At 34.6% G+C, this 19,117-nt stretch overlaps 1 protein-coding gene across 7 annotated transcripts in view; it reads left to right on the plus strand.

Annotated features, from left to right (window-relative positions):
- The window catches only part of PPFIA1 (PTPRF interacting protein alpha 1), a 58,569-nt gene that overhangs the window by 4,931 nt on the left and 34,521 nt on the right, over positions 1–19,117 (plus strand). For 6 of the 7 annotated variants that reach the window (XM_039356815.1, XM_039356818.1, XM_039356816.1 and 3 more), the window contains exons 3-4: positions 13,314–13,415; positions 15,481–15,645. In XM_039356815.1, coding sequence (XP_039212749.1) covers positions 13,314–13,415; positions 15,481–15,645 — 267 coding nt within the window. Of the gene's footprint in view, positions 1–13,313; positions 13,432–15,480; positions 15,646–19,117 lie in introns of those variants that run through there. The other variant, XM_039356821.1, reaches the window with a different exon arrangement.

Raw genomic sequence — 19,117 nt, forward strand, 5'->3', positions numbered from 1 at the left:
TTTCATGTTTCCTCCATGGTAATAACAGCAGCACAACATAATTTTTCAGCAATATAACACTTCCTCAATATTTTGGTTGTGGTCATAAATATATTGTGGAAGAGGATCTTCACATATTAAAAGATAGGAAAACCAAGGATCATATGAATAGGATCCTTTATGGTAATAGCCATAGCTTGCTTCCACTGGATAACATATATATGAAGTATTATATTGTAAGCTACCCAGAGTCATTGACTAAGATAGCTGGCCATAGGAATTGAACAAATAAATAAATTATAAAGTTGTTCAGATGAGCATATTTGTGTATGCATACCTGGTATATATTTGTATGTATATATGTATATGCATGCATACATATTTGAATATCATTTAGGAAGTCCAAATCTCTATGCTTCCTGTTGACAATTATTGGAAATTGTAATAAATTGTAACTCATTTTTTTCTCTGCTTCACTAAATTAGATAAACTGTGAATGATTAGAAGTTCCTTATGTGCCATGTGGTAAAGATTCAATTTTTTTAAAAAAAATGGTTTTTATGGTAATTGTATTAAATATTACAATAAGAAAAGACAAGAACGAATACAAACTAAAAATAGAAAGTGCAGGAAAGTAGGAAGAAAAGAATATAGTAAAAGAAATATATAAACAAATGATTTCCCCCTTCATTATAACAAGCATAAACAATTTTAGTAAATCATCACCTTCTCTTTAAAATACAATAGATTATCTCTTCTTCCCATATTTTAATTCTTGTCTATAAATAAATCTTTAAAACTTAATTGTTTAGCTTTGCTTAAGTCCATTAAGGGTCCAGAGATAACTGCGTTTTAACCTTGATCAAATAAACCAACTTGTTAATTTAAATGTTTTTAAATAGTAGTAGTAGTAATAATAATAATAATATGATGATGATGATGATGAAGTTGGAAGGGACCTTGGAGGTCATTTAGTCCAACCCCCTGCTCAGGCAGGAAACCCTATACTATTTTGGACAGATGGCTGTCCAGTCTCTTCTTAAAAACTTCCAGTATTGGAGCATTCACCGCTTCTGGAGGCAGGTTGTTCTACTGGTTAATTGTTCTAACTGTGAGGAAGTTTCTCCTTAGTTCTAGGTTGCTCCTTAGTTTTAGGTTGCTGATAAAAATTATCTTTTTATCATTTTGTAAGCTGCCCAGAGTTGCTTCAACAGCACAATGGGTGGCATTTAAGTTTAATAACTAAAAAAATGGTTGGCATTTAGTTTAATAACTAAAGTAAAAAATTATATTACTTTCTTTTTACAGTGTTGATTTTTAATCTCTTCTAAGACTGTCCTAGAACTTGATTTCTTTTCATTTTTTTTTATCCTTCACACAAAGTCCTTTAAGATTTTAACAAGTCTCTTTTGTAAATCCAAATTAAGAAAATTATCCAGATCACTCTTTTGGTTTGTTATTTGTATACTCTTTTAATTATTAAGACATCAGCCGGTTTTATTTGTATATCTGGTGTAGCATCTTTTTCCATATCAATTTGTAGCCTCTCATTTTTAAAGTCATTTTCAAATCAGGAATGTCTTCTCTGGTAAAACTTGTTCTTCAACCATAACATCTTTTAAACATAGTCTATCTCTAATGGTAGACATGTTTAAAATTAAGTTCTGGGTCCATTGTTCACAAATATCTTTAAATGTGTCCAGTTAATGTATTTTGCTCCATTCTATTAGTGAAATTTAAGTATTTTTCTTCTTTAATTGTAATCTTTAGTTTCTTCTAATTCTCTCTAGTAGTCAACTTTAAAAATCTTTTCCTCTCTTCTTTTTAAAGAATTCAAAACATCATTTTCTCACATTCTTATAAGAATTCTTATAATTATTTTCAAAATCTTATTTTGAATCATATCTAGACCTTAATCCATTTGTAACTTTCCAAAATCAACATTCTAATCATACATTTTCTGTTTATTCCAAAAGAAAAAAATGAGGTCCTTAAACTTGCATTTAAAACTTTTGCTAAAGATTGAAGGAAACTCACCCAGTGCTCTAAAACCTGTCACTGCAACGATTCCTAATACCTGAAAGCACTTAAGCAGTTGCCAAAAGTGATTAAGAAATGAGACTTGGCAAATCTTAGATCCATATAGGCTGCATTATGTCTGTGAGCTGCTTGAAATCGTTGGCTCCCAGCCCCTCAACTTACAAGTTGACCACAAAAACCTCAGTTTCTGCAGTCTGTTCATGAGACACAGCTGTCTGGAGAACAAGTGGTTGATTTCATGATCTCTGCTTTTCCTGGAGAGACTTTGCAGTCTAGCCACTGATCTCTGATGCAATTCTGACCCTGCTCCTTTAGGGATTTCTAGTTCACTATGAATCCTCACTAGAAGTCATCCCAGTTGAAAATTGGTGCCTGTTTTTTTCTTACTCTGGGTGTGGTCCATTTAACACTCCCCCCCCCCATCTAAACATAACCTTTGTGTTTCTTAGTGATTTTGTAGGAAATTTGCAGACAAAAGTATTTCTTCTGAGATTAATATTAATATTAAATCTATTAGATAAATAGATTTAGGATATCTTGTGCTTAAGGGTTCCACCCTCCCCCTTCCAAAGAGCATGTTTATATCCCTTTGTTTTGTTTTAATGGCAATTAATAGGAAAATGAAGGAATTTGTTTACCCTTCAGTCTCTCTGGATTTTTTTTTTTTTTAGAAATTTGTAAGAAAATACATCATTCATAAACACTGAGAAAAACATGTAAAATATCTTAAATGGTGAATTTAGGGGAGGTGTTGTTAAAAATTAATAAACTACTCAGTCATAGTCATAGAAATGAAGGAGTTGAACCTTATAGTTTTTGCCTAATAAGATAGATATAATTTTCTTTTGAAACTGAATCTGTTCTTGAAGTAAATTCATATATTTGGCTAATATTTATATTTAAAGAATTTAAGCTGCAGAGCCACATACTTTTAGAGTATAACACTTAATAATAGCTTATTTTGAATGCAGGCCTAATTAAGCATCTTGGTTTGACAATGTATTGCATTTAATTTGTATTTGAAGCACGTCCAGTTAAAAATTGTCTTGTGAAAATTGAAATTAAGAGAAGAATAGAATACAGACTTAATGAGTCATTTTATTTTGGAATTAGACTTAGAAGATTTAGAAGAAAGAATGCATTTAATCCTACTATGTCAAAAGAATATTAAAGTTAAGGTGGATAGCAACACCAAAGCAAAGTACCGAGTGGATTGACTAAATATAGTCAGAAACTGTTTAAGAGACAATATTTGATAATTTAGATTAAATTTGCAGCATTTGCTTAAAAGGTAGCTACAGCTTTTGAATGCCTAAAAGCATAATGGAGAAGTATATTGGTAACTAAATACATTTATATTATGAAATTAAATATTAACTTTAAGAGAAAGAGAATATAAACCCCAGAGTTGATAATCTGGTGCTTTTAAAAGGTATAGGTAACTTTTTGTGTTTAGAGACAATATTTGAAAGGAGACAATAGATTCTTTCAGAATGGCTGCCATGATGCATATGACCTTTTTAAATCACTTGTTTTTCAGAAGAAACTCTCTAATCTCCTTAAGACAGAATACTTCTTATATTTGCTAGTCAGCTCAGTCATTTGCTAGTCAGTCAGATGCAACAGATTTCTGGTGAGAATTTGAGAAAAAAACATCTTTTGTGTATACCTAATACATAACTAACTTTTAATTAAGCAAGAGCAATATTGTTACATACTGCTTTTGCCTGTAATTTCTTATGGTTTAAGTCTGCTTGAAGTAATATACCATGGTATATTTGCTCTAATTACTGAGTTCATGGTTTAATCCATATCCAGATAAATTGAATTATATAAGATTTAGCCATAAAAAAAGATTTGTAAGTCATTCATGGTAGCTTAAAATGTTAAGCCATAATATGACATGCTAGATTTTGATTTAGTCTGTGGCATGTATCCACCAAATTGTAGTTTTTTTCAAACCTGTACAAACCTAGTTGAGATCAGAACTTAATGAACTAAATTCACAGTTAACCTACATTGTATATTGGAGTTAAAAAAAAATACAGTGAATATCTTTACTGGGAAAGATGGTCTTGGAAATGGCATGGAGGATACTGTTGCAATCTTAAGCAGAGCAGAAACTTATGTACTATGAATATTGAATATTCATATCTATTTGGCTTGTTTTATTAGATGTTATTTATTATTAGTTTTTATTTATTATTAGTGAGGGAAAATAATATTTGATCCCCTGCTGATTTTGTACATTTGCCCACTGACAAATAAATGATCAGTCCATAATTTTAATGGTAGGTTTGTTTTAACAGTGACAGACAGAATAACAACAAAAAAATCCAGAAAAATGCATTTCAAAAAAGTTATAAATTGATTTGCATTTTAATGAGTGAAATAAGTATTTGACCCCTTCGCAAAACATGACTTAGTACTTTGTGGCAAAACCCTTGTTGACAATCACAGAGGTCTGACATTTTTTGTAGTTGGCCATCAGGTTTGCACACATCACAGGAGGGATTTTGTCCCACTCCTCTTTGCAGATCCTCTCCAAGTCATTAAGGTTTCGAGGTTTACGTTTGGCAGCTCGAATCTTCAGCTCCCTCCACATATGTTCTATGGGACTAAGGTCTGGAGACTGGCAAGACCTTAATGTGCTTCTTGAGCCACTCCTTTGTTGCCTTGGCCGTGTGTTTTGGGTCATTGCCATCCTAGAATACCCATCCATGACCCATTTTCAATGCCCTGGCTGAGGGAAGGAGGTTCTCACCCAAGATTTGACAGTACAGAGCCTGTCCATAGTCCCTTTGATATGGTGAAGTTGTCCTGTCCCCTTAGCAGAAAAACATCCCTAAAGCATAATGTTTCCAACTCCATGTTTGACGATGGGGATGGTGTTCTTGGGGTCATAGGCAGCATTCCTTCTCCTCCAAACACGGCAAGTTGAGTTGATGCCAAAGAGCTCGATTTTGGTCTTATCTGACCACAACACTTTCACCCAGTTCTCCTCTGAATCATTCAGATGTTCATTGGCAAACTTCAGGTAGGCTTGTACATGTACTTTCTTGAGCAGGGGGACCTTGCAGGTGCTGCAGGATCCTTCGTGGCGTAGTGTGTTACCAATTGTTTCTTGAAAACTATGGTCCTAGCTGCCTTGAGATCATTGACAAGATCCACCCTTGTAATTCTGGGCTGATTCCTCACCGTTCTCATGATCATTGAAACTCCACGGGGTGAGATCTTACATGGAGCCTCAGACTGAAGGAGATTGACAGTTATTTTGTGTTTCTTCCATTTGCGAATAATCGCATCAACCGTTGTCACCTTGGCAAGATGCTTGGCAATAATCTTGTAGCCCATTCCAGCCTTGTGTAGGTCTACAATCTTGTCTCTGACATCCTTGGACAGCCCTTTGGTCTTGGCTGTCAGTTTGGAATCTGATTGATTGATTGCTTCTGTGGACAGGTGTCTTTTTGTTGTTATTCTGTCTCTCACTGTTAAAATAAACCTACCATTACAATTATAGACTGATCGTTTCTTTGTCAGTGAGCAAATGTACAAAATCAGCAGGGAATCAAATAATTTTTTCCCTCACTGTAGGAACTCATTGTGTTTTGAACATCATATTTTCAGCAATTACACATCCTTTTATTTTTAATATTTATTGATTGCATTTTAATTATGTTTTGTATATTGCTAATGTAAACCAGAGCATATTTTTCAAAACAGAAATACGAATGTGACTGATTCTTGATTAGTTGAAAGCCAGTCTGTTACACAGATTAAAGTGTGGGACTAAGAATGGTGAGATTCATTTGCATGCTAGCTAGGGCTGATAGAAATTGAAGTTCAAAACATTTGGTGACGCTATGCTAATTATATAAAATTTGAATCCTTTTACATATGCAGCAGGATTTATTTGGTTCTTCTCACCCATTCATCTTGATTATACTTCTACTTTCCTCACCAAATGGCAGCACCTGCTGATCTTGTCTAACTGTAGAGGCTAAGCAGGCCTGAACTTGTTTGGTTCTTGACTAGAGAACTAGCAAAGTGTAACAGGGGTGTATATTAGACTAAGACGTCTGAAAATATTCAGGAATGAAGCAATGGCAAGCTCCTTCTATACTGTTGCCAAGAATATTGTCTTATTGTAATCACCATAAATCAGGCTTATGTAACTGGTCTGGAGGATTCCCCCAGATATGTAGAGCACATTTCAGGGGATGGTTAGGGAAGAAGATGCAATTGTTCTACTAGTAGATATATCTTAATCTTTTAATATTAAAACATTTTGAAATAGTAAACTAGCATTTGGATATATAGTATTTGAAATTGTAGCTTTTATGTTGCATCATTTAATTGATCTTTGGGAAAAAATATACAGTACATGATGAGAAGCACATGCAAATACTGAATAAGTTATTAAAAGTTGTAGTTGGAATTGCATGGTGAATTATAGTTATTTAGTTTGTGAAATGTAGTAGAATGCATTTTGCAAGGAAGAACATTGAAATAATAAAATTGTATTCTCAAAATTCTTTCATGGTAACATAAAATAGGCAGTAGTTTTCTCTAATTAATTGTTCAGCTTTACAATAGATTATGTTGTATAATACTAAAAGCAGAGTGTAATAGAAACAGGCAAAATTAAAAATATAGTATAAACATTTTTAGCAACTGATTTGTTTTCCAAGTTGCTGGATTTAAAATTCTGGATTTTGCTATGAATTTTAGTTACTAAAGAGAAGAAAAGAAAGTTAAACCATTTAAAATATTAATGTTCATTTTGTATTGATGGCATAAAACACTTGTTTAATTTTCTTTATTTCTAGTTACATATGTTCTGATGTAAGTAACAGAAAGCTCTTCTCACCACCACGTTTATATCCTCTACACTTCAGTAAATTCTTAAAGCCTCTTAAGTCAAGTCTACCAGTTCTGTCTGCTTGCATTCCAATATGATGACCCAAGTAAGCAGAAAAGCTTAGTTGCTTTGCTGTATAACCTTTTGATTATTGTCGTGAAATATGTTTCTTGATTCTGCTACTGCTAAAAAGCCAAATTAGAAATAGATTTTTTTTTTATTGAAAGTTTTATAAATTTTACAAAAAGACAAAAACAATACAAAACAAAAGGCAACATATACAAAAAAGAAACTAAACATTACATATATATATAACCCCCCCCATCCCCCACCCCTCACAAAAACCCTCCCTTCCCCCCCCCTGAGCTTCCCAGAGCAGAATATAGGCTTAATTAAAAATTAAAAAATAAAAATAAAAAATTAAATTAAAAAATTTATATTTATATATATATATAAAAAAAATATCTATATATATATATATATAAATAAAACTTATAAAAAAGCTATGTGATATTTTTGTATACCCAATCTAAATTGTATAAATTTTATCCATTTGTCCCAAACAGCAAGGAACTTCTCTTGCGTTTGTTGCTTTAAGAAAGCCGAAATCTTTGCCATTTCCGCCAGATAAGCTACTTTAAGAAACCATTCCTGCAATGTAGGCAAAGATTCCTTCTTCCAATATTGTCCTACTAACAGCCTAGCGGCTGTAATCAAATTTAACATCAATACAACCTCCTTTGTATCACAATCTGTAACAATGCCTAACAAAAATAATTGCGGAGTAAATTTTACCCTCCTTCTAAAAATTCTCTGGATATTCCACCATATTTTGATCCAAAATGCTTTTATCTCTCTGCATGACCACCAAATATGATAATAGGAAGCATCCTTATAACCACATCTCCAACATTTGGGTTGCACGTCAGGGTACATAAGAGACATTTTTTGTGGATCAAGGTGCCATCTATAAAACATTTTATAAAAATTCTCCCTAAGGTTCTGTGCTTGTGTAAATTTGACATTTCTCACCCAAATGGTTTCCCAAATGTCCAATGAGACTGGGACACCAAAATTCTGCGCCCATCTAATCATACAATCTTTAATTAATTCCGTTTCTGAGTCCATTTCAACTAATACCCCATAAATTCTCTTGATATGGGTTTGTCTTTGATCCTTGACTTGCTTAATAAGATTTCCATCTTCTCTAAGAAAACCCAATTTACAATCCACCTTCCATTTATCTACTACTTGCCTATATTGAAACCAAGAATAAATAATATTTTCTTGCGCTAAATCTTCCCGTGATTAGAAATTAGAAATAGATTTGAAATAGCGTTTCATACTTTTTTATTCAAGAAATAACTTTTGTAGGCTTTTATTCTTTTATGTTCTTTATTTTAATTAGGATATGTAAGAATAGTAAAATATAAACAGTGGTAAGTGCCATCAGTTAAACATCACAAAAATTTCTTCCTACCTTTTTATCTGTGCAAAATCAGTTTCAAAGTGACAATATAATTAAGTTCATCAGTATGCATACCATTTGTCAAAATAAAAATTTAGTTCTTACGTTTAAGATTCCGATAGTTATCATTGTTCAGTAATATTTTCATTAATTTTTAATATCATTTATCTTTTAATGTGAGCTGTTAGCAAAAATGATCTAAAAATGGTGTAAGACGCAGTTAATACTTTTAAGATTTATTGAAAAAAGGTTCTTTTTCTTGTGTTACAAACTTGTTGAACTAGAATTACTGGATTAGTCAATTATTTTAAAACATTTTTTTATCCTTTGCATTATGCATTAAAAAAGAGGTGATTTAGAGAAATGCTTTTCCTCTCCCTCCTCAAATGCTGCAGATAGATGCATTAAAAAAGGATAACAGAATATTGCCAACTTTAAACACACAAAGACAATTTTCATATAAAATACTGCTAAATTTTCTTTTTAGGTAAATTAAACATAGTAGGTTGCATTAGGAAAACAAAGCTGAGTAGTTATAGTTGCTTAAAACGTAAGCAATTGCCATATACTTCTTTTAGATGTTATTGAATATGGGGCAAAATCCATAAAGGCAATAGGTTCATTATGAAGTTATACAGTACATAGCAAGTTTGATTCTTCAATTCTTGGGCTAAAAGGGGAAAAAAAGAACTATTATTTGCTGTAAGCTTTCCCTTAATTTAAAATGGCAGTAGTTGGATTTCTAAAAATTACCCCTGACTGTCAAAAGATACATGTATCTTTCTGTTGATCAGTTGGTTATTTTTTCCCCATTAGTCAAATAGTCAAGTATTTTAAAGGTATTAACATGATAAAAGCAAAATCATCATAATAAATATCAACTGCTGTCCAGAGCAATCTGTTTTGTTTGTTCAGAATTATTAATCATTGCATAAAACACTTAAAACAATAATGAACTTCATTATATTTATATTCTAAACTGTATTAAAACAGGTTTTCCTGCCTTTCCACACATTTTGTAAGTAGATTAGTGTATTTCATTCCTAAATAAGGATTAGAGATTGAATTTCTGGAGGGAGCTATAACAGAAAGAAGCTAAACAGTTTTTAATCACCTGTTTCTGTATTCCCAGAAAGAGGTGAACATGGAATTGTAATCTATTTTAGTTTCATAGCAATAAAATGTTTTTAAAATTTGCTCTTGTGAGGACTTTTCCTCAAGCAATGTGACAGAATTCACAAACTTAATAAAATTCTCAGGTGTTTGGAAGGACTGTCAGAGGAGTAGTAGAAAACTGACCTTTCACATATCCATGATTTTTTTCTCTATTTTGTTTCTTCAATTCCACACTGTGAATAATACCGAGACATGAAAGATTACATGGCATAAGGAAGAAAAATTTACATTGAGTCTTATATGAAGGGATAAGAGTGAGCCTCTTGATCCTCACCATCACCTGCTTTACTCAGGTCATGAAACAAATCAAGCAGTGCCATGTGGGTGTTTGTGTGCGCATGGGTGCATATTCAGTATATCATAAACTAATGAAGTCTTGCTTGTCTATATTGAAGAAAGGGGAAATGTAGTAGGCAATTTCTGGCCATTCAGGGAGAGGCTTTGGAGAACAATTATATTAGTCCAATACAGTGGTTCTCAATCTGTGGGTCGGGACCCCATTTGGGGTCGAACAACCATTTCACGGGGGTCGCCAAACAAGGCTGTCTGCCATTTTTCCCCCTTTTCTTTGGCCACGCCCCTGGCACCCGGTGATGTATAAGTGGTTGGGGGTCACCACAACATTGGGAACTGTATTATGGGGTCACGGCATTAGAAAGGTTGAGAACCACTGGTCCAATATATTAAGAGGAAAGTAAGAACCTTCAGCAAAAATATCTGTCCTATACTGCTTAAGATGTATCAGAAACTTCAATATCAGATTTTATGGAATTAGGAGATGGGATTGACTATCTTGATATTAACTGAAACACAAATAATTGTTATTGTTTAAATCATCATTGTTGGATTTCCTTTAATAGCTTATTATTTTGCTCAGTTCACCTGACTCCAGATGGTTCATAAAGAACGTAAAAGCAACTGGTAAAAAAGAATACAGTAAAACCAATCCAAGAAGAATTACATTGATGAATACTTTAAGTGCCAGTGTCTTTAAAAATACTGTAATGAAATATTTTGGGCATAATACTATGATAGTGTAAGAATGCATGCCAAAAAGCGACATAAACATCGAACATAAACTGTGTGGCTGGAAAATGTGAGAAAGATTGTTTGAACATATAATATTTTCTGGAGTTATGCAAACTATATTTAATATTCTTATTAATAGCATTACAGTATTTGCTACCCCTTTCTAAAATACTCAAACATGGATATATATAGACATTACAAATTGTATTCCTGTGTTCTGAGAATAGTTTAAGAGAGATGCTTATTTTTGTCTCTAAGGGTAAAGCCAGAAGTTTAATTGAAGAAAAATATGTAAAGCATCTGCAAGTTGTAGACTGATGCATCTGGTGTAAATCTAAGTATTCTCAGACAGATTATTGTCTCCAATATGGCGTCACCAGACAGTGGGAAGTTTATTTAAACTCATTCATGTAGAAGTAGTATAGTACGCCAATAATTTATACCAAGCTTTTGTATTGGGACAATATTTGGATCAAATACTTCATTTGAGTGTCATAATGAATTGATGTCTTGCTGGTTTTTACTGGTTAGCAAGACAGCTTTTGTAAGGGAAATTGTTACTGGATACAGGATCCAAGCTGGTATAATTCTCTGTAGTAAAGGAGAATTCATTGAGATCATCCATGTGACTCCAGATACCTGGTCCTTGTGAGTAGACCACAGAAACTGCGCTTACAGTCAGCTTATATGTGGAATGGCTGGAGACAGGTTTACATCAAGCTCATGTTTGCAAAGCAGGCTTTCAGTTCAACCACGTCTTATATTTTAAACAAATCTTTGATTCTTTTTAAATTTTTTGTATATTGGAGAGATTTAAGATCTTTTAAACTGGCAAGATTTTACTATGTTTATTAAGTGAATTTCCACCTCCTTAAAAGATGATGGAGTAAATTTGATTTAAATAGTTTTAAAAATATATGATTGTTTGGACTATGTAGCAAAATGGTGCCTAGTATGTGGATTTTGGAAAGTTAGCAGATTAAGGAGGCAGAGGGATTTGGAATTATACTTTGAATTATTTAGAAGATAATTTTCTAATGGGAATTATTTAGAAGATAATTTTCTAATGGGAAAAATTACTTTGATTTTGTTTTTGTTTTTATAATGAGACTTTGAAGCTAGACACTAGAGCCAAAGGATAAAGAAAATGGAGCACAAAATCCTTAATGCAAACTTTTGAATACCTCTCAGCCAAGGTTTTGGATAGAATAGATCAAATATTTGATAAAATTGACAAATTATGTTCTAATAAATTGTAACACAAGAATGAGCTATAATGAATGCCTATGAAATTAATTTGATGGAGAATTTAAATGTAATACACATGAACCTTATGGATGACCCTAAGGAGGTAAACTGATATTCAGCCCAGAAATTGATTTGGATATTACACACACACACACACACACACACACACGCACCCCGGATGTACAAAAGAGCTGTGCTAAGATTTGGAGGGACAGTTAGCAGTGACAAACAAAAGGGTAAATTTTACTCATTGATAGAAAAGAAATCTGTTAAAGTTCTGAAGGAATTTTGCTTTGAAACAGATGATCATCAAACTACCTCTGGAACTTTTTTTGAAGTTAAAGAATAATAATTTTTGCCTATGTTGTGGATTCAGATGTTGTTGTTCCCATACCTTAAATGCTTGGTATGCTGGGCAAAGCTCTATATGACGATTGATAGAGTCGCCATCGGAAAGCCAGGCTTCTTTAAGTAGACGGCCCCCCTTAATAGTGTCCCTAGATATGGGCTGTGCACTATTAAGGTCAAATTCATGCCCATGATCGTTCATGTGGGTCCAAATCTGTGACTGCGAGAGTGGGCGAGCAGAAACGGAGAGTGGTTGGATCCAGGAGAAAGGAAACAGCAACCTCGGAGGGCACTAACACAATAAAGGACGTGGGCCCTTTAAGAAACCAGATGGAGAGGACTGATGGACCTGCTCTAGTAGTAGCTAATGATTTGGTTAATATTAAAATGATAGTAGGCTAAAAGCATGTAATATTTTATGGAGAATTTCTTATAAGTGATATCAGACTTAGTTTTGCCAGCTGTTGCCACAAATGGATTGTTAGTTCTGCCTGGGTGCATTTATCATCAAATTTATTTTATCCTGGCTACAATAGCTCATTGTATGAATTTGGGCCAATCAATGATTTTTTTAGGGAAAAAGTTTTCTCATTGACATCCAGTTCCCGTTTCTTCCTGAATTTGTGTGAGATGTTGATACGAACTGTGTAATTTCTGGCACTATTTCTTCTCAGAAGTTATACTCTGTTCTAAACCAGAAAACATAGCTAAGTCTTGTAGAATAGCTAGAGCAAGGAATTCTATCCGAAGATGTAATAATAGTCAAAATTATAATATTTGTGTACGCCAGAATGATCCAACATCATATAATAGAATTCAGTTTACATGCTTAAAATAAGGTGTGGATTTAATATTAGAATTACTATTCTTTAAAAACAAGAACATGCCCTTGAGTTGAGATGGTCTCCAGGTAATAACATAAACAGAACTATGCTGTTTCCTTGACATTAATGCAGAACATCCAACATTGGACATAGAAGGCTTTGGATGAAATAGAATGGCTAGTGTTGAGTATTGCTCTATAAAGAACAATCATGATTGCTAGAAGTGATATTAAGATACCCTGCATAGTGATTTTGTTTTAGTATATATAGCCTATAATTTATAAGCTGTATATAATGCATATTTCTGTAAATGTTCATAATGATTTGCTTATATTTTCAGGAGTTTGCAGCACTTACTAAAGAGCTCAATGTATGCAGAGAGCAACTCCTTGAAAGGGAAGAGGAAATTGCAGAATTGAAAGCAGAAAGAAACAATACAAGAGTCAGTTCATCTTCTGGTATCATTTATTTCTATTTTGTGTTAGGAATTTATCTTGAAATGGAATCTTACATGTAATTTTGTTTTTTTTTATAAGTGAATAAAAATATTAATTTTATTCATCTGCCTTAATTTCAAAAATGGCTATCTCCACTAGTAAGAAAAACATTTCATATATCAAGACTGTATATTTATCTTACATAATAATACTGTAGGATAATTTATTCTCTTGTTATTAAATATGCTTTTCATACACCAAAACTGTTAACTTTCTAACTGTAAATCTCCACGATCCTTTAACTGAGTTTTCTGAAGAGACTAAAAGCTAATCCTTGCAGTCATTAGCTTAAACTATTAATCCAGGATTTTATTACACCATATGTATATCAGAAAGGCAAACTCAACTGGCTGTCATGAACTTACACTTCATTAGATGCATCACTATTTAATGAATGCAAAATCATTCAAAGCAAGTATTGGCAATCCATGATTTTCATGCACTCTTGTGAAACCTGAAATCTGTCAGGCTCAAAATTTGCTGATAAATCTTTTCTGAACAATTTCTACTTCTTTAAAGGGATTAAAGTTAGATATATATTTTTGAAAAAAAAGTGTTCAAGATGGTATATATAGTCAGAGTTTATAACATATTTAAACAGCACTCCTCTTTTGAAATGGCCTACTTTTAAAAGAGTGTAGGTGAACAAGCTACTTCAAATTAAAACAATGAGAATGTAGAAGTGTGCATGATTATATGCTTCCCTAACAAAGTTTCAGTGTGTTTGTGTAGATTAGTTTTGTAGTAATTTAACCTTTAAAATCTCCTCCCCAATATCATTCACTTTAAAGTGATGCAGCGAAGTTCTTTTGTAACAGGTAAGGCTTATTATGACATGGAGAAATGCCTGCTGAATTTATATGTTCTATAGCAGGGGTCTTCAAACTTGGCCCTTTAATGACGTGTGGACTTCAACTCCCAGAATTCCTCAGCCAGCGTGCCTGGCTGAGGAATTCTGGGAGTTGAAATCCACACATCATAAAAGGGCCAAGTTTGAAGACCCCTGTTCTATAGAGTATTAAAAAAATGTAGATGATATGGACATCTCCTAAATCTATAAAACTAAATAATGCTTATACTATTACACTTATATTCCTAGTTTTAAGGTAACTTACAGGTAGCTCTTGATTTACATCCATGAGTGCACCCACAATTTCGGTCATAAGTAGCGATGGTCATAAAGTGGGTTGCCCCATGACAGACCCAATTTTATGACTTTTTTGTGATCTTTAAGCAAATGCCGCAGTTATTAAGCAGATGCCACAGTCATTAACTGAATGTCACGATTCTGAAACAAACCTCTTGTTTGGTATGGGGTGGTTTTTGTCAGAAATCAGAAGTAAACACTGGTTTCTGGCAAAAACATTGTAAATCACAGATGTGGGGTGCTGCAAATGGCATAAATACAGGCAGTTGCTGAAGGTCCAAAATGTGATCACATACTGTGTGGGATGGACATCAGAACTTCAGAACTGTCATAAATCCCATGCTTGTGGTCTGTCAGAACTTTGAACAGTTGTTAATGGATTGGTCATAAGTCATGTATTACCTGATTAAATCAGAAACATTTAACCTTATAATGTTTTCCATTATATAGCTCAAAAAGATAAACATAAGCATATTATTATTTTCTTTGCATTACTTCGGTTCAGTGTTAGATGAATATTTTTTGTGCACTTAATCTTTAGACACCAATTAATAAGAATTAAGGACTACACTGGGATGATATTGTTTTTAAAAAATATAGAAAAAAATGAAAGCTTAGTTTTTCATAGTTTTGAATAATGAGTAGATTGCTGTGTACATTATGAAAGTGCATTTCTTTTTATAAGTTATGTTCAGCTTCAAAAATGATAATATATAATACCTGGGTATAACTTGCATATCTTTACAGAGAAGCAGAAACAAAGTAATACTTCTGTCTCACTGATAGTGAAATATGTTTGAATATCGTTTTCTTCAGTTCAATATATCTTGCTTTTTTCTCATATAATTGCATTTGATTTTCAGTTACTACTAGAACATTTGGAATGCCTTGTCTCCCGGCATGAAAGATCTTTAAGAATGACCGTAGTAAAAAGACAAGCTCAATCGCCAGCTGGTGTTTCTAGTGAAGTTGAAGTTCTCAAAGCACTAAAGTCTCTATTTGAACATCACAAAGCCCTTGATGAAAAGGTAAATATTTACTGATGTTTTTTCTTTATGAAATGTATTTATTTATTTATTCATTCATTCATTCATTTTATGGAATTCATTAAGGCTGCCCAGTTCCAAGAAAACTCTGGGCAATGTATAGTAACTCCCAATATAAATGTTAAAAACATACAGTAACTATTAATTTATTAGTATAAAAAATAGTTCTCTCATTTTTTTTATTTAAGAGAAATCTGGTATTTTTTTAAAAAATGAAGAATATAGACTAAAAATCTATTGGTGTTGTTTGTACATCAACAGACCAAAATTCAAAATGAGTGTTGTAGATTGGTCTAAATCAGAGGTCCCCAACATTTTGGGCACCAGGGACTGGTGCCATGGAGAGAGGTTTTTCCACAGACTGGAGGGTGCATGGTTTTGTGTGCTGCCTGCATCTTGCAGATGGAGCTTTGCTTGTTTGTGCGGACAGGTTGCTGGCATGCCATGGCCCGATACTGGTCCATGGGGACCCCTAAATCATAAAATGAAGCAAAAATAAATATTGCCTTTCCATCTTTTCAGGTAAAGCTTATTATTACTGTTGCCTCAGCTCTGGTACATGACATAAATCACAACTACTATAGCAGTATTGGTATTAATTTAAATTTCTGCTCTGACAATTCATTTAACTTATGAAGTTTGGGGGAGAGGGTAGTCCAGCACTTCCACGGATGGACTACAGTTTCCATAATACTTCATAGTCATTTCCATAATTATTGGCCATATAACTAGTCTGAAAGGATACCCAATTGTCTACCCCATTCTGCCTTTCTGTTATAGAAACATTTTGCCATTCCCGACAAACCTAGCAGACAACCTTAACTCCCCAAAAGTAGAGAAGGGAACTAGTGGATCAGCCACATTAGACTTAATTGTCACTAACAGATGAAATGTTAGAAGGTGTTGAAACCACAGGAACCTTGGGGGGGAGTGATCAACATTATGCAAGTACAACAATAGAACATAGTCAAACTAGAGTCTTGGAGTTTAAGAGAGCTAATTTCAATAAACTTGGAGAAAGCTTAGGAAGGATCCCATGAATGAGAATCCTCAAGGGGAAAGCAACTTAAGAAGCTTGGGAAATTTTGAAAAGTGAAATTATAAAAGCCCAGTCTAGCACAACACCAACGAAGAAGAAAAATAACAGCTCTCAAAAGAAACCAGCATGGCTGCATAAAGAATTCTCTGATAAATTGAAAGACAAAAAGGACAAGTATAAAAAGTGGAAAGAGGGGCACACATAACTAAGGCAGAATATCAGCAAATAGCCCGAGCCTGGAAAGATGAAATGAGGAAAGCTAAGGCTCAAAAAGAACTAAGGCTTGTGACAAAAGTCAAAAATAATAAAAATAGCTTCTTTTAACATGTAAAAAAACAAGGAAAACATTAAGGAGATGATTGGTCCATTAGTGGGAGAAAGTGGCAAGAAGGTGACAAGCAACAGGGAGAAAGCAGAACTACTTAACTTGTTTTTTGTATCTGTTTTTACACAAAGGGAAAAAAAAGTCCAACCTATCTAAAATAGTACTGTAAAAAAACAGATTAGAAACACAAGTTAAGATAGGCAAGAAAATGGTAAGTGAGTACCTATCCATCCTAGACGAGTTGAAATTACCAGGACCAGATGGATTACACCCCAAGGTTCTGAAGAAACCAGCAGATGTGATCTGAGAACCACTGAACTATATCTTTCAAAGATCCTGGAGAACTGGGGAACTAACCGAGGACAGGAAAAAAGCTGATGTAGTTCCCATTTTCAAAAAAGAAAAAAAAAAGTGGATCCAGGAAACTACAGACCTATCAGCCTGACCTCAATACCTGGGAAGATTCTGAAAAAGATAAGCAATGAATCAGCGAACATCTAGAGCAGGGCTTTTCAACCTTTTTACCCATTGTACCACTTTTACGATATGGCAATATCAGAGTACCACCAGTCACCTAGCAAGGTGTCAAAAACTTGATAACAAAAAAAAATGGCACTGAAAAAAGTGCCCCCCAAGCCACAGCTGAGCAAGACACCTGCCTGCCCACCCGGCGGCGCTCTTCCTCCTGTCCGAGGTTTTCATTGTAGTGAGCATTTCTGGTGAGGATTGGCAGCAGGGGTGGGAGGGTGTTTGGTTTTTATTCCCCCCCCCCGTTTGCTGGGTGGTTGTAGCAGGTTTTGGTCACTTCACATGACCCTGTGACACTGTGACCGTCATAAATATCAATTGGTTGCCAAGCATCTGAATGTAAATCACAAGACCCTGGAGATGCTGCAACGTTCCATCTGATTGGCGCTTCTTCTGGGCTCAGCAGAAGCGCAAGGATCAGTGTTGCTTTCCAGCTGATTGGTGCTTCTTCAGGGCTCAGCAGGAGCACCAGGATCAGCGCCGAGCTCCAGCTGGAGCCTGGTGCTGATCCTGGTGCTTCTATTGAGCCCTGACAGTACCGAAGAAGTGCCGATCAGCTGGAAAGCAGCACTGATCCTGGCGCTTCCGCTGAGCCCTGACAGACCTGCAACTCCAGCCATCTCTCATTCAGACTTGTGTGGTGCTGCCACCGGTTCAGCTCATTCCCCTCCCCCGCTACCACTTTTCTAGGATGGTCGCGTACCACCTGCAAGGTGCCAATGTACCACAGGTGGTACCCATACCACTGGTTGAAAAGCCCTGATCTAGAGGCAAAAAAAGTCATTACCAAAAGCCAACATGGGTTTATCAAAAATAGATTGTGCCAGACAAATCTTATTGCATTCTTTGACCAGGTGACAAAATTAGGGGAGCAGAGAAATGCTGTGGATATAATTTACTTGGACTTTAGAAAGGTATTTGATAACCTACTTCTTGATAAGATAGAAAAATGTGGGTTAGACAGCATCACCACCAGATGGATTCATAGCTGGCTGACCGGCCTTACTCAGGGTGTGATCCTCAATGGAACCGCATCTACATGGAGGGAAGTGAGTAGTGGGGTGCCCCAGGGCTCTGTTCTGGGCCCAGTGTTCTTCAACATCTTCATCAATGATTTGGATGAGGGGATAGATGGAGAACTCATCAAATTTGCAGATGACATCAAGCTGGCAGGAATAGCCAAACACTTCAGAAGATAGGCTTAAAATACAGAAGGATCTTGACAGACTTGAACATTGGGCGCTATCTAATAAAATGAAATTCAATGGTAAAAAAAGTAAGGTTCTATATTTAGGCAAGAAAAACCAAATGCACAGGTACAGTATAGCTGGTACCTTGCTCAATAGTAGTAACTGTGAGAAGGATCTCGGAGTCCTAGTGGACAATCACTTAAATCTGAGCCAGCAGTGTGCTGCAGCTGCCAAAAAAGTCAATACAGTGCTAGGCTGCATTAATAGAAGGATAGAATCAAGATCACGTGAAGTGTTAATACCACTTTGTAATACCTTTGTAAGGCCACACTTGGAGTACCGCATCCAGTTTTGGTCACCGTAGTGTAAAAA

Source organism: Crotalus tigris, unplaced genomic scaffold (assembly GCF_016545835.1).
Source record: "Crotalus tigris isolate CLP2741 ecotype Arizona unplaced genomic scaffold, ASM1654583v1 scf7180000018831.1652172, whole genome shotgun sequence".
Classification (NCBI taxonomy): domain Eukaryota; kingdom Metazoa; phylum Chordata; class Lepidosauria; order Squamata; family Viperidae; genus Crotalus; species Crotalus tigris.